The sequence below is a fragment of the Pectinophora gossypiella genome, chromosome 7, assembly GCF_024362695.1.
Source record: "Pectinophora gossypiella chromosome 7, ilPecGoss1.1, whole genome shotgun sequence".
Classification (NCBI taxonomy): Eukaryota; Metazoa; Arthropoda; class Insecta; order Lepidoptera; family Gelechiidae; genus Pectinophora; species Pectinophora gossypiella.
The window spans coordinates 8634009-8648627 of record NC_065410.1 but is presented as its reverse complement, the minus strand read 5'-3'; the positions used below and the strand labels follow the sequence as shown (position 1 = coordinate 8648627).

The window sequence follows — 14619 nt, the reverse complement described above, 5'->3', positions numbered from 1 at the left end:
AATCACATTAAAAATACATTAGTATTATAATTAAATTGGTAGTACAACAGGCGGCCTTATTGCTAATTGCTTAGTGTTCATGTGCTCGCGTGTGACTTATATAGCCAATCTTATTGGAAAAGATCGTCGCACATAGCGGCCATGTGAGCACACCATTTAAATATGTATAATTGATCGCCGTAGGCAGTCGGGCTTTCAATTCATTTGCGCTTGGCGTCAAGCTCTAAGCGCCGTCGATGTTCAAACTCGTGAAGTAATAAAATAAGAATATAGAAATAAGGTGTGACGCACACCATCATTATTTATCCTATGTTTCCATGAATCCTTATCTTATTAGTCTTCTAGAAACTTACGGCCGAAATATAACCCCTACAAACTTACCTTTAAGGAACTATACTTACTTACCTACTTAAAGTGCAACAATCGCGGGAACTTTCAGCTCTTTCTCGGTTTTCCTCATAGTAACATAAATGTAAGATATATAAAAATGTTCCATGCACGGCTAGGGATGAAAAAACCTCAGTGTGTTACAGTTGTCTTCGGATTACTTCGTGGCTTTGCCTACCCCAATAGGGATTATGAGCATGAGTTTATGTACGTATGTATGTTCGTTCTTATAATCTAATACGCATCTTTTAGCATGTTATCATCATTAACTCATTTTCTTTCTTTATTTATAGTTCTACCCATGGTATAACAAAACCAGTAGGCTCTGCACGGTAACCGCGCCCCACACGGCGCGAATTATATCGAGGCCTTCGGCCAATAGCCGTTTGACCTCCATCTACGTAGATAGTATTCGTATCATTTATTGGTCGAAATGCTCAATATAATTCATAAGTTATCATGCAGACGCGTCTGGTAGGCTCAAAAGTGACAGTTCACTCAAGGTTAGCCGCGCTGACGTCATCTCACAATCCGTTGCCATTTTGTAAAAAAGAAAATTACCCACGACTAATGTTTTTAATTTACTTACATTGCAAGGCAATTTTGAACTTTGTAAAAGATTTAATTACACTTTTAATGATTTTTATATATGTGACAAGTGACAGTAATATCTTAGTCAGTAATTCGCTAAGTTTCAAATTCCGGCCAAGTAGTTAATGGCATCTGCAGCAAATCAACAATAAGTCACGTCAAAAAAAAATGTTTCAATAATAAAATTTCAGCTTTTCAGGCTTGAATCACCTGATTGTCCGAAAAAGTAAGATGATTCCGTGCTTCGGAGGGCACGTTAAGCCGTTGGTCCCGGCTATTAGCCGTAAAAACACCTCCACCAACCCGCAGTGGAGCAGCGTGGTGGAGTATGCTCCATACCCCCTCCGGTTGATTGAGGGGAGGCCTGTGCCCAGCAGTGGGACGTATATAGGCTATTTATGTTTATGTTATGTAATAAAATTTAAGTCCTTGGAATGTTGGAGATGCGTAACACTTACGTCATCAAACGGCTAGCAATGGCGGCTTTTCATAGGATTGAGCATACTTGGTTTTATTATAAGTACCATGGTTCTTTGTTTGCCCTTCAGGTTTGAAGGGTGTATAGCAGTCGCTGAAAGGTATGTAAAAACGATTAATCAACCAGGTCAATACCATCACTGACCATTCTCCATAGATTTCTTTTATGCTGGTTTCCCTACATACTTAAATCTCCCTACAATCTCCCTATATATTTATTTATGTTTTTTCTCTTATTCTATTTTACTTTTTTGCGCGCTACACTGCAGCTGTACAAGTGTACTATATCCTCTGCCGAAGGTTGTCTGGAAGAGATCGCTCTTAGCGATAAGGCCGCCTTTGCCCACCTTAGAATAAGTTTACCCTGTAAATGTTTTGTGAATTTGTGTGCAATAAAGTGTTTTGTCTCTTTTCCCTTACTCTTACTAGCAGAGACAAAGAGACAAATACTGAGAATTATTGAGGACAGAAGAGGCAAGATTATTGGACACCTAATAAGACACGACGAATTCATTAAAAACATCATAGAAGGAAAGCTAGAAGGAAAGAGAGGAAGGGGAAGACCAAGAAGAGCTTACATGGAACAGATTAAAGAAAAGGTTAACGTCGTGTCTTATAGGGAAGTCAAGGAATTGGCCTTTGATAGACTGGAATGGAAAATGCTACACCGGCAAGAGCGTGGCTCTTAAATTGATGATGAAAGTGTTTTATTATTATTATTATTTAAATCTTTCGATTTTTACACTTGATTCCATGTTAGAAGCGGTCGTTTGTGTTCTATGAACGTGGCACACATTTTTAGAGGTATCGGTATAATGTTCCAATAAATTCAACCTTGTTCATGGAACGTAATAAGAGAATTAAATAATTACAAATTGTTCCATTGTTAAGCAAAGAAATCTCTTTGATTTCACTCAACTTGTAATTTCAAAAGAGTCGGATACCTATTGATTCAGTCACCTTTCTACCTACCTTCCTACACCGGGTACTTGTCTAAAAATTAAACATGTGCAGAGGATTAAAAGAGCGAACTTCAGAAATAATTTTATTCAAAGAGGATGACCGTGCTTTGGTTCAAAACACACCCGAAATTTTAAATTATAACTTCTAAAATTTTAAAAACGGCCTTCTAAAGAAAGATAACGAATACAAAACGAGAGTTGCAACCAGGCGGCCGGGCGGGCTCGGTAAATAAACCCCTTGCAGCCGGGACGTGTGTACTCGCCCTTAGCCCGCCTCTCCCTGATATATCGCATGCTCCGCCATCACACACTAACGAGCTTTACGGCTGTTACACCAACTTTTTATATTATCTTTGGAAGTCATTTTGACGATTTCGGCCATGTGAATACATTGAACCTTGTTTTTTGTTGCTACCTACCTCCTAATAAAACGCCCATTTATGTTTTCTACTAACTTGTCGGAAGTGAAATGCCAGTCTGAATTTGTATAGGGAAAGTTCAGCATAATATTGAAACAGATTGCGTACTCAATTTTACTTTCTGTTTAGGGAAAATGTAAACGAATTTATAATGTTTAAATTTGATTTATTCCAACTTTAAAAGAACGACTCCCTGGTATCACTTCGCTTACAAACAATAATTATTTATTACTTATCTCCAACATCAGTTCAAGTATATTTACAGTATTAATTACGATAGAGAAGTGTGGTGAGCCACTCAGGCGTGGACTGTTGGGGTTTATACTCGGGCGGGCTTAGTGCCAGCGGCGATGCGGCGTCCGCCAGCGCCACCGAGGAGGACGTCTCCGTCACAGCCACGCTGGGCTTGCCTTTCAATATCGACCTGAGCTCTTCATTGTCTCCAGCTCTCGTTCTTTGTAAATTTTCCCTCGTCTCCTTCATTCTCGAGAGCTGCTCTCTTAAGCTCCTATACTCTTCTAAGAACTTTTCCAATTGTGATGCTCGAAAGTCAAAGTCCTCTATGGGTTGTCCAGTGCGTGAGTAGTCGCGGAGGCCAGAGAGGTCGAGCAGTGGCGTGGCCGAGGGCACAGTGGGCTGCTCTCTGGTTGGCGAGGCAGGTAGGCTCGGGTTGCGACGCGTGCGGTTCCCGCCGGTCGACAGGTCCAGGAAACTATTCGATCGCCGCCCCGATGACCTCTTGCTACGATTCTTCTCATACGGCCTCTCAAATAGCGTAATAGAATCACCACCAGAACTATTTCTTCGACTACTTAAGAGCGGACTGCGGCTGTCACCGTCTTTCCTCCGAGGGATTGTGTAAAAATAGTAGGGGTCATGTTTCATCTCGCTTCGTAAATATGAGGAAGTGCCTAACGCACTCATTTCTATTAAGTCTGGGTAGTTTTTTTCGCTGTCGCTACCGGAGAGGTCATTGTCGAGCCGGTCCCGAGCCTGTGGCCGCTGACAAGTGCGCGAGCTCGTGTTATTGTTAAGCCGGTTATTTTCCGTCAAAATCTCTACGTGAGCGCTCAACACCCCCGTAGAGTTTGAACTCTGCATGGATTCAGAATTCGCATCCAATCTGAAACAATACAACGGAATATATGAGACGAGGCTTTGAACAGTATTATTTGGAAGACTGGAAATTTCAATTTCGCTAAAGCCACGAAACTTGTACAAGTTATAAAATTGAATGCGCTCTCTATTGACGTTTGTTATGCGTATATGGAAAATACGGTATACGAGTAAATAAATATTGTTCGTGTTTTTATAGGAGAAACGGACGGGGTTGTCGAAGTTTCCCCTTACGTACAAAACATTAATAATAAAGTACGCACCGCATACTGTAATCGTTGAGGCGAGGGATGTGTAGGTCGCGATGCCGCTCGGGAGCAGCTGTCCGCTTGCGCGCCTCCAGGTCGGGCCTGCGCCAGCCGGCCTCCAGGGGCGGCGTTACAGAGGACTCCCGCTCCTCTCGCAACTCCCCCCGCACATAGCCCTCGTACTCGTCCTCCGGGTCGTGAGACGGCACATTCCTGTAATCACCTCGCTTCCGACTACTATCCGAAGGTATCACTCGCGGAACTTCCACAGTTTTTTGAAAATTAGAGTCGATTTTTTCATAACTATCATCGCGATGATTCGCGGTCACTATTTGTTCGTTCCACCGGTCCAATTGTCTTTTCTTACGAGTCTCGTAAGCGCATAGTCCTATCAAACACGAACTTAACACTACCACTGCTGACACCGCCATCCCCGCCATCAGAGCTCGCCCGCCGAAACCTTTACTTTGCGGCTTTTTCTCTATGGTCAAACTTAAAACCACTTCCGCTTTTCCGGCACGATTCTCAGCATTACATGTATAAGACCCGGCGTCTTGCAGATCTGCTGATTTGATAGTTAAATTACTAGTGAGTCCTTCGCTACGTAACATAAAAGTTCTACCAGAATTGACGTTGTTATTGCTAGTTGGTGTTGAATTAGCGAGCAGCCGGCCGGCGCGCACCCAGCGCACGCGCGGCGCCGGCACCCCCGACACGCGGCACACCAGGGTCACCTCCTCTCCCTCCACTCCCTGATACTGACTCGCCGCAGCGCTCACTTCAGGCAGACAAGCGAAATCTTCCAAATCGAGACGATCCCACGAGTGCGACATCAATCTCGGAGGCAGAGCACATTCTGGAACCACAGTTGCGGGAACATTTCTTCTTATCATCCAGTCTCGTAACGGCCTCAAAGCGCACGAACATTCCCACGGATTGCTCGCTAATTCCAAGCCTTTTAACGATCTCAGCGGTGCCAAAACGGCTACGTGTAAAACTTGAAGTCTATTTTTACTAAGCTCCAAATATTCTAAGGAGGCTTCCAGGCCCACGAAGCCGCGGGGTTCTATTTCGGATATTTTGCAAGCGCTAAGTGAGAGGCGAACGAGGTGCGGGAGCGACTTAAAAGCTTCATCTTTAATTTTTGCGATAGGGTTTCCGGCGAGGCGGAGCTCGCGAAGTTCCGGGATCGAGTCGAAGGCGTGGGAAGGGACGTTGTCGAGGCGGTTGCGCGAGAGGTCGAGCTCGACGAGGTTGACGAGGGCGCGGAAGGCGTAGGGGCGTATGGTGCGGACGTTGCAGGAGGGGAGGTAGAGGCGTTGCAGGTTGAGGAGGCCGGCGGCGGCGAAGGCGTCGTCGCGGACGGTTGGCAGGCGGTTGTCGGCGAGGTCGAGCAGCTGCGTGGTGGGGTCGAGGCGCGGCGGCACGGCAGCGAGCCCGGCGCGCGCGCACAGCGCCGACTCTTTGCCGCTGCGCCACTTGCACTCGCAGTGCCGCGGGCAGTCCCCGCCCGCCGCGCCCGCCAGCAGCAGCACCAGCAGCACCCACATGCCCCGCGCCACCTCACCCCGCCCCCGCGCCGGCACCCCTCCCACCCGCGCCGCCTTCCCGCATCCCCTGCTCTTACGCTGTCCTGTCGACAAACAACAATTGCTTAATAAATCATTCCTCTATACGAAATATATATGTTGATTGTAAGATAGGGAAAGATTATTGGACAAATTCTTTCATACAAGTTATATAAGTATGTACAGCTGTTCTCATTATTATTATCTAATTTGAGCAAAAACAAACATCGTTATGAAAAATAGTGCTACTCCGAACTAAAGTATAGAACGACTAAAAAGTTCACCGTCCTAATGGTGCAAGCTCTCCCTCGAACTAAAGCGTACTAATTTACAGCCATTTGGCATACAAAAGCCCTCAGACTACCTTCATTTATAGGGTAAATTTCCCATTGAATACATTCCTGGGTATTAAAATGTCCCAATTATTTACGACTTCATTCTCCATCTGACCTTTCGAGCGATATAGAGAAGCGTTTAAGTGTTTTTTACGATCTGCACACTTAAGAGGAACGTTAAAATGGAGTTGTATTAAAATAACGTTCTTAAATTACCAGAACCGGAAAGGGACTCAGGCTCAGGGAAATGCAGCATTTTTATTCGTATTATAATTTAAATCTATTTTTCACGCGTACAAGCTTCTAAATAGGGCTGTCACAATAAATTTTACGAAGAGGACACGACAGGACAGTACCGTATTTGCTTTCTATTTATTCCTGAATATGAAAAAGTTAATTAGGGCACTCACAAAATACACTGCTATTTATGAAGAAGTTTCTCTCTGGTTAGAACAACACACAAGTTTCTGTTTTTATAAATTGTTCGTGCATTTTTAATTATGTTAGCTCTGTTTTGTTTTTAAAATATTGAGGTATAACACAATAATGATTGTCGGGATTAATTCACATAAGTACTTGGAATAAAAATTATTACTTTAATAATATAAATAATCGTAACAATGATTAGCATCATCATCTCCCTAGCATTATCCCGTTTTTCACAGGGTCCGCTTACCTAACCTGAAGATTTGACAGGTCCGGTTTTTTACAGAAGCCACTGCCTATCTGACCTTCCAACCCGCGAAGGGAAAAACAGCCCAATACGGATTAGGTCATCATCATCATCATCAGCCCATTAACGTCCCCCTGCTAGGGCACGGGCCTTCCCTATGGATGGATAGGGAGATCGGACCTTAAACCATCACGCGGGCCCAGTGCGGATTGATGGTTATTAACGACTGCTAATGCAGCCGGGACCAACGGCTTAACGTGCCTTCCGAAGCACGGAGGAGCTCAAGATGAAAACTTTTTTTTTGTGGTCACCCATACTATGACCGTCCATTGCGAAAGTTGCTTAACTTCAACAATCGCAGACCAATCACGTTAACGGCTGCGCCACCGAGCTCCTCAATTAGATTAGGTCATATACCTCCGAAAATGCATTCCTCGGGAATGTGGGTTTCCTTACGATGTTTTCCTTCACCGCTGAGCTCGTGATAATCATTTATGGTCCAAACATGAATTCGAAAACAAAATCGACGATCATTGGTTTAGGCCTGCGTCGAACCTGCGACCTCAAATTGAGAGGTAAGCGTTTTACCAACTGCGCTATTACGGCTCAATCATAACAATGGTTATATACATTGCAAATTATGCGTACTTAATTTAAAATTAAACATCTGAGCCTACTTTGCCGTCGATAATCTACCGCAGGATCAGATCAGCATAATTCCACCTATTCCTTTCAATATACCAGTTAGACATAAATACCCTTTAATTAACAAGCAACTGATCAGCGAATTCTAGACTACGTTTGGTACATTCCTGTGGCCCTAGTAGTAGGTATACGTCGTTGCCACAAATGACCTCTGCGGCTTCCCCCCAGTGGGTAGGCGAGGGGGTAACCCCCCCCCCCCAACTCTGGGCATAAATTAACAAAATCGCGGTAGAAATGTGTGGTGTCCATACCCGTTTGTGATTACGACGTGTGAGTGCGACACGGACAAGATGGATGTTGAAATTCGTTTGCGATAAAGAGAATTACATTTTGTAATTAATGTATGATAGTAGTACAATGCTTTAACACCGACTGCACTAACCAAGCCTTTAGTGTATCTTTACACAAGCCTCAGTTAGCCATACGTTTCGCCAGAGCCCCGTCTGTTGTTCAGCAGGAAGTACCAACGTGCAGGTGGGGTTGGCTTTGGTTTCGTCGACTTAGAGCGGCGGCGGAAGAATGTCTAGAACATCAACGGCGGCGCTCCAAGGTCGAATCAGCAGACTTACTGCTTACCTGCCAACCCGCATTAGACAAGCGTGGTAGGTTATTTGTCTAAACCCCTCTAAACAAATATGGGAAATGGAGGGAGGCCTTTGCCCAGCAGTGGGACACTTTAGGCTAGATAAGATAAGAAGAAGTAGTACAATATCTTTATGTTTATGTGATCGTGAGGAAACCCGCATTCCCGAGAAATGCATTTTGCGGAGGTATGTGACCTAACTTGTTTTGGGCTCGTTTTCCCTTCGCAGGTTGGAAGGACAGACCGGCAGTCGCTTCTGTAAAAATACCGGACATGTCAAATATTTAGGTTAGGTAAGCGGACCCTGTTAAAAACGGGATGATGCTAGGGGAGATAATGGAGTAGTAATGTTTATAGAAAGAAACCCTAAAAACCATTTATTTTAGTATATAACGCGCTTAATTAGAGTTCGTTACATTATAACGTCAACTACAACCGTTTTTCAACTGTATAATGGTCAGAAGCAGACATACCTATTCACAATTAAAACATTAAGGCATACCTGGTTCGTGCTTCGTTCGGAATGGGCCGATTTAAAAAAAATCGCGTTCAGCTGCTTATGTTACCGGGTGTCGTGTAAACACCGTGATTGGTTCATTCTAACAGGGCGTATAGCCGTCCATAGTGGTCGACCCAACTACGTTAGTGATCACTGCATTTAAAATAATTTAATATAATAATAACCTATCAGTCTAACAGAAAACTCGGTGAGGTGTGGGTACTTAGTTCATCTTGCGATGGATGTACCTCTGACTACCCCAATTAAGATATTATAATTGTAAGCTTATGTTATATTAACAGGGCGATAAGCCCACCTTGAATTCCAGTACTTCGTATCTATAATAGTGTCTATAATTCGTCTTCTGCCCATTTCGTAACAGATATTGACAAATTCAAGGGAAAACATCTAACGGATCGGGATATTTGGAAACGAACAGCGGCGAGATGGGTTTTCGGCAGAATTCTGTCAGTGAACGATTATTCTTCGTATTGTGCTTTCACCAAAGAATAAGGAATTATACTACGTATATGTAGAACAGTAACTCTCCCCTCCCCACCGGCGCTCGAGCCAGCTTTACCTCACCCCCCGTCGAACACAGTTTAGTCGCGGACCGTTGTTATATTTTTTTATCAGTTTAGTTTATAATGTTGCAATTTTTAAATAGACCGCCGACGTTCTTTCGCGAAATTCGAATATTTAATCTCACAGTAATTGATCGCGCCGGCGCGCCTAACCTGAGTGGCGCCCATAAATATTTATTTTTCATGGTGATTGTTTATCAAAACATGCTAATAATTTTGCAATAAAATTGAACCTAGACTAAGTGTTTTATGTAAAAATAATGTGAATGCAATTAATTAGTTCAGTGATTTGTTAAGTCAATTGTAAAGTCTATTTATTTATATTGTGAACCAACATTGTTATTTTTTCTGTTTGTGTGGCTTCGTAAGTAGTACCTACCTAAGTAAGTAATGACGGTTTAATGAGGTATTGTATTGGCAGCCCTCAGACTGTCAATGTGTAGTGTATTTGTAAAATAAAGTTGTTTGTATGAAGTGTCCGTGGTGTGTTTTAACTCAACCGTACTAAGCACAAACAAAAAATTTAGAGTATCTAGTTTGGCGAGCAAAGGTTATTCGAAAAACCGTCGCGATATTACTACTTAGTGTGCCATAAAAATATACTTTTACCCATCTTCTCGATACGACTTTTCATCATAGCACGCAGCAGTATTGTTAACAAAATGGGTGAACAGGTATCCTCGCGTTACTGGGTAATAAAAGGAGCTGTTACCTAAATACTTTGGTGGTACAAAGTAAACAGTAATAAATACATAAAAATATAAATTTTTGTGTATACTTATTTTTTATGCATAACGGAAGAAAATACCATCTCCACATGATCCCCAGAATGATAAGTAGTAAGAAACATTTATTTCCTTCCCACTCTGTTCACGTAACCTAATTAAAATTATGTTTGATAAGAAACGGAAAATATCGCATTTTTTTCATTAAATTCCTTCTAATTTTGAATTTTTATAAATATTCTATTTGTGAGTTTTCAGTGAAGACTAAAACAAAACAAAAATTAACTGTTATTTTAATACCAGCTATGACAGTTGCGTAAGCACCTTATGTTTTACGGGAAAACCCAGCTGCAAAGTTCTTTACAAACGGGGTGAGAGTACTCAGCACCCCTCATTTGTCCGGTCAAGTAGCAAATGCTATCAGAGACCTTGTGAACAAAAACTTTCAGGAAAAACAAGACCCATAGACGATCTGATATCAATGAAAAACTTCGAAAGTAAATACTTCTTTTTCAGCTGTTCACCAAGATTTAAGTAAGTATACAGCTAACATTTAAATATGTTTGATTGTTAAAATTAAGTTCTGTGCAATAAAGTCTACTTGATTTGATTCCATTGACGAACAAAGAGGTTTGGTATCTGACAAGACTTGACTGAAAAGGTATAAAGGTTCTAGAAAAATTTTCAGTAGCGAATTTAGCACTTATTGCAAAAAAAAATAAAGTTTTTTCTGCTGATAGACATGAGTAGAATCACAAATTCTACTGACTCTTTTATGGTTTTTTCTTTTTTTACCGGCCCTTTTTTCTTTTTTTTCTTTTTTTCTATTCTTTTTTTTGTTTTAGGTGTACTTAACTTACAATATTTTTGAAACTTACGGAAAGCGGAAAGTAAAAAAAAAAGAAAACTAGAAAAAGAGCCCCTTTCCCTGGCTACAATCCTGGGCTGCGTGAGTGCGGCTTGATCGTTTCCGTAAAACCACCTGTTCCATGGCCCCACACCGGTACTTCGCACGCGTAATGCGAACGACCCATTTACATGCCGAGTATATCCCCTACATTTACGGCAAGTCTCCCACAGACTCGCTAAACAGTTTTGTCAATAATAAATGCTCACAGTGTTTAGAACCCTCCTGACCTTTTCATCTTACTATTCAAATGTTTTAAACATGCGCACAACACGAACCTGGGTCATTATGTTCTGACACGGAACAGTTCGAAATTTGAATATGTTTAGCAATTATGCTCATGAGTGACGTACGAGTAGGGTAATTAATGCTAAAGTAACTTATAATGTAATTTAAAGAGGTGAGCTTTTACAAACATTCTAATTACACTCTAGTATAGGTATTTTGATTTATTTTAATTTGAATGCTATTTAAAATATAAGTTCAGAAAACTTTTAAGTAAATAAACAAGTAAGTAAATAGTTTGTGTTGGTTGGTTGAATAGCCACCGTGGTTTAGTGGTTAGAGCATTGGGTTTACTATGGAGGTCCGGGTTCGATTCCCGATGGGGACACTGTCGATAAACACTTCGTGAGGCTGTCCTTTGTTTGGCTAGGACATTCAACCGCCTGGTTAGCCGATAAAGAAAGATGATTCCGTGCTTCGGGAGGCACGTTAAGCCCTTGGCACCGGGCTGCTTGCGCGAATGCCTCTACTAACTCGCAATGGAGCAGCGTAGTGACATAGCATGCTCTATACTCCATCAGAGAGACCTGGGCCCAGCAGTGGGATATACGTATAGACTGTTTATGTTTATGTGTTGGGCATCAAAGCCTAGGTAATATTAATTAATAGTGTAGAACTCACTTTTAATAAATATCCACATTTAGACATACATTTGTATCTCAGGAAACGTCTCAGTTTTTCATTAAGAAAATTAAAATTACTTTAAAAACTACTTTCAAAGATACACTTTATTTATCAAATTAAAACTGCATCGGTTGCAGAAAGCATCCGTCGCGTTGGGTAAGTGAAGTTTTAATTTTAGTTGGCGATTGTTCGTCGGGACTCAACCGTGTAGTGAAGCGGGGATTAAAATATTTATGTCACTAAAAGCAGAGTAAAGTAACAGTTAAAATACGTCGTATTGCTGGAAATAGGCCGCAGGGAGAATGCTTAATGTTGAAGGTTTCACGCGAGCTGAGGTTACTTTTTGTTAAGCTACATTTCCTCCTCCGACCGCTATCGTAATTTTGGTTTCGTAACAACCGTTTCCTGCGAAACCAGTTACGATAGGGCAATATCGATATTTCCATCAAAATGCTAGTCGACTGAAATGCCGCTAACATGTTATTTGACTGTCAGGAAGTAGTGATTTTCAAATATTTTTTTATTGAAATTCCATACTTACTAAGTATTTATTTGCCTTAGTAGTAATAAACTTTTACGAATTGTCTGATAAATACTTAGATTATAATCATTTTTGTACGGGTCCACGTACTACAGAGGTACCGACCCGCGGTCAGCAACTTTCTTGGCGGTCCGGCAGTAACTTGGCTATTTTTTTATTTAACTTGTTATAAGTAGGTAGTTAAAATAAAAATAAATTATTCAAGTGTTTACCTTCACTAACCTTCGCAGTTCGAATTAATATTTATTTACGTAATTTACCTATATTAATTTAATTGCTTCGGGCATAACTATCTAATCGATTTGATTTTGACCTCTACTTATCGTGGGTGAAATCATGAAAAGGCGTATGTCATTTTTTTACGGTTTTGAACATATATTCTGGGCCCCTACAAAAAGGTTTAGACCGACATAATAGCATTATACCAACTAATCATAAGTACATAATACAGGGTGTTAGTGAAATCGTAACGAATACTCAGAGGGATGATTCAGACCATGATTCTGAGTTAAAATCAAGTGGAATTTTCCGTCGCAAAATTCATGTTATTTTTTTTAGTTTTTTAAATATATTTTCAACTAGCTTTTGCCCGCGACTTCGTCCGCGTGGCGTGTTATATAAGAGAGAGAGATCTTTGTGTGTGTGGGAGTGCATATCAAATTTCAAGCATCTAACTTATGCAGTTTAGATTTTTTCATACAATTTTTTTCCCTATAATCCCATTTTTCAAAATACAGCCAAAAATAAACTTTATATTTACTAAGGTATGCATGCATGCTAGATTGCATCAATTGATTGAATTGATTTTTTTTTAATTGATTGTTCATTGAGTTTTAATTTTAATACACACTTCCTCTCTTCCCTTCAACGTTGCTGTGCCCCACAGGGTCCATGTTTTAGTTCCTATGCCTATGTAACACCCCATTGTACTACATGGAATGCAATAAATAATTTAATTGAATTGAATTGAAAACATCTATCTTACGCGGTTTCGATTTTTTCATACAAATGTTTTTTTCCCGCTAACTCCCGTTTCCGTGGGAATTTTGCAATATCCTGTTGCAACTAAGCTTTAAGTTAACTAAGGTACCTGCATGCCAAATTTCAAGCGTCTAACTTAAGCGGTTTAGATTTTTCATACAAAAGGATTTTCCCGCTTATTTCCGTTCCCGTGGGAATTCCGGGAATTCCTTTATTAGTGCACCTCTACGGTACCTAAGCTATGTCTCTTCCAAATTTCAAATGCCTACGTTTAGCCGTTCAGGCTATGCGTTGATATGTCAGTCACTGAGTCAGTCAGTTTCTCCTTTTATTTAGATTTGATTTTTTCATACAAATGTTTTTTCCCGCTAATTACCGTTCCCGTGGGAATTTTGTAATATCTTGTTGCAACTAAGCTTTAAGTTTACTAAAGTACCTGCATGCCAAATTTCAAACGTCTAACTTGAGTGGTTTAGATTTTTCATACAAAAGGATTTTCCCGCTAATTCCCGTTCCCGTGGGAATTTCGGGAATTCCTTTCTTAGTGCACCTCTACGGTATTTAAGGTGCCTGCGTGCCAAATTTCAAACATCTAACTTGAATGGTTTAGATTTTTCATACAAAAGGATTTTCCCGTTAATTCCCGTTCCCGTGGGAATTTCGAGAATTCCTTTCTTAGTGCACCTCCACGGTACCTAAGGTACTTGCATGACAAATTTCAAACGTCTAACTTGAGTGGTTTAGATTTTTCATACAAAAGGATTTTCCCGCTAATTCCCGTTCTCGTGGGAATTTCAGGAATTCCTTTCTTAGTGCACCTCTACGGTACCTAAGGTATCTGCATGTCAAATTTCAAACGTCTAACTTGAGTGGTTTAGATTTTTCATACAAAAGGATTTTCCCGCTAATTCCCGTTCCCGTGAGAATTTTGGGAATTCCTTTCTTAGTGCACCTCTACGGTACCTATGGTACCTGCATGCCAAATTTCAAATGTCTAACTTGAGTGGTTTAGATTTTTCATACAAAAGGATTTTCCCGCTAATTCCCGTTCCCGTGGGAATTTCGGGAATTCCTTTCTTAATACACCTCTACGGTATCTAAGGTACCTGCATGACAAATTTCAAACATCTATCTTGAATGGTTTAGATTTTTCATACAAAAGGATTTTTCCGCTAATTCCCGTTCCCGTGGGAATTTCGGGAATTCCTTTCTTAGTGCACCTCTACGGTATCTAAGGTACCTGCATGCCAAATTTCAAACGTCTAACTTGAGAGGTTTAGATTTTTCATACAAAAGGATTTTCCCGCTAGTTCCCGTTCCCGTGGGAATTTCGGGAATTCCTTTCTTAGTGCACCTCTACGGTATCTAAGGTACCTGCGTGCCAAATTTCAAATGTCTAACTTGAGTGG

At 41.1% G+C, this 14619-nt stretch overlaps 1 protein-coding gene and 1 long non-coding RNA gene across 2 annotated transcripts in view; both read right to left on the bottom strand.

Annotated features, from left to right (window-relative positions):
* Positions 1-3036: 3036 nt before the first annotated feature.
* Positions 3037-5750, bottom strand: LOC126368003 (uncharacterized). The gene is made up of 2 exons (XM_050011839.1): positions 4216-5750; positions 3037-3959 (listed from the first exon to the last, which is right to left on the bottom strand). Exons 1-2 carry the CDS (start codon positions 5748-5750, stop codon positions 3104-3106), a joined length of 2391 nt encoding a protein of 796 aa, XP_049867796.1. The 3' UTR covers positions 3037-3103.
* A 33-nt stretch (positions 5751-5783) lies between these two features.
* The window catches only part of LOC126368121 (uncharacterized), a 58032-nt gene continuing 49196 nt past the window's right edge, over positions 5784-14619 (bottom strand). The window contains exon 3 of the long non-coding RNA XR_007566546.1: positions 5784-5833. This is a non-coding gene — a long non-coding RNA (uncharacterized LOC126368121). The remainder of the gene's footprint in view (positions 5834-14619) is intronic.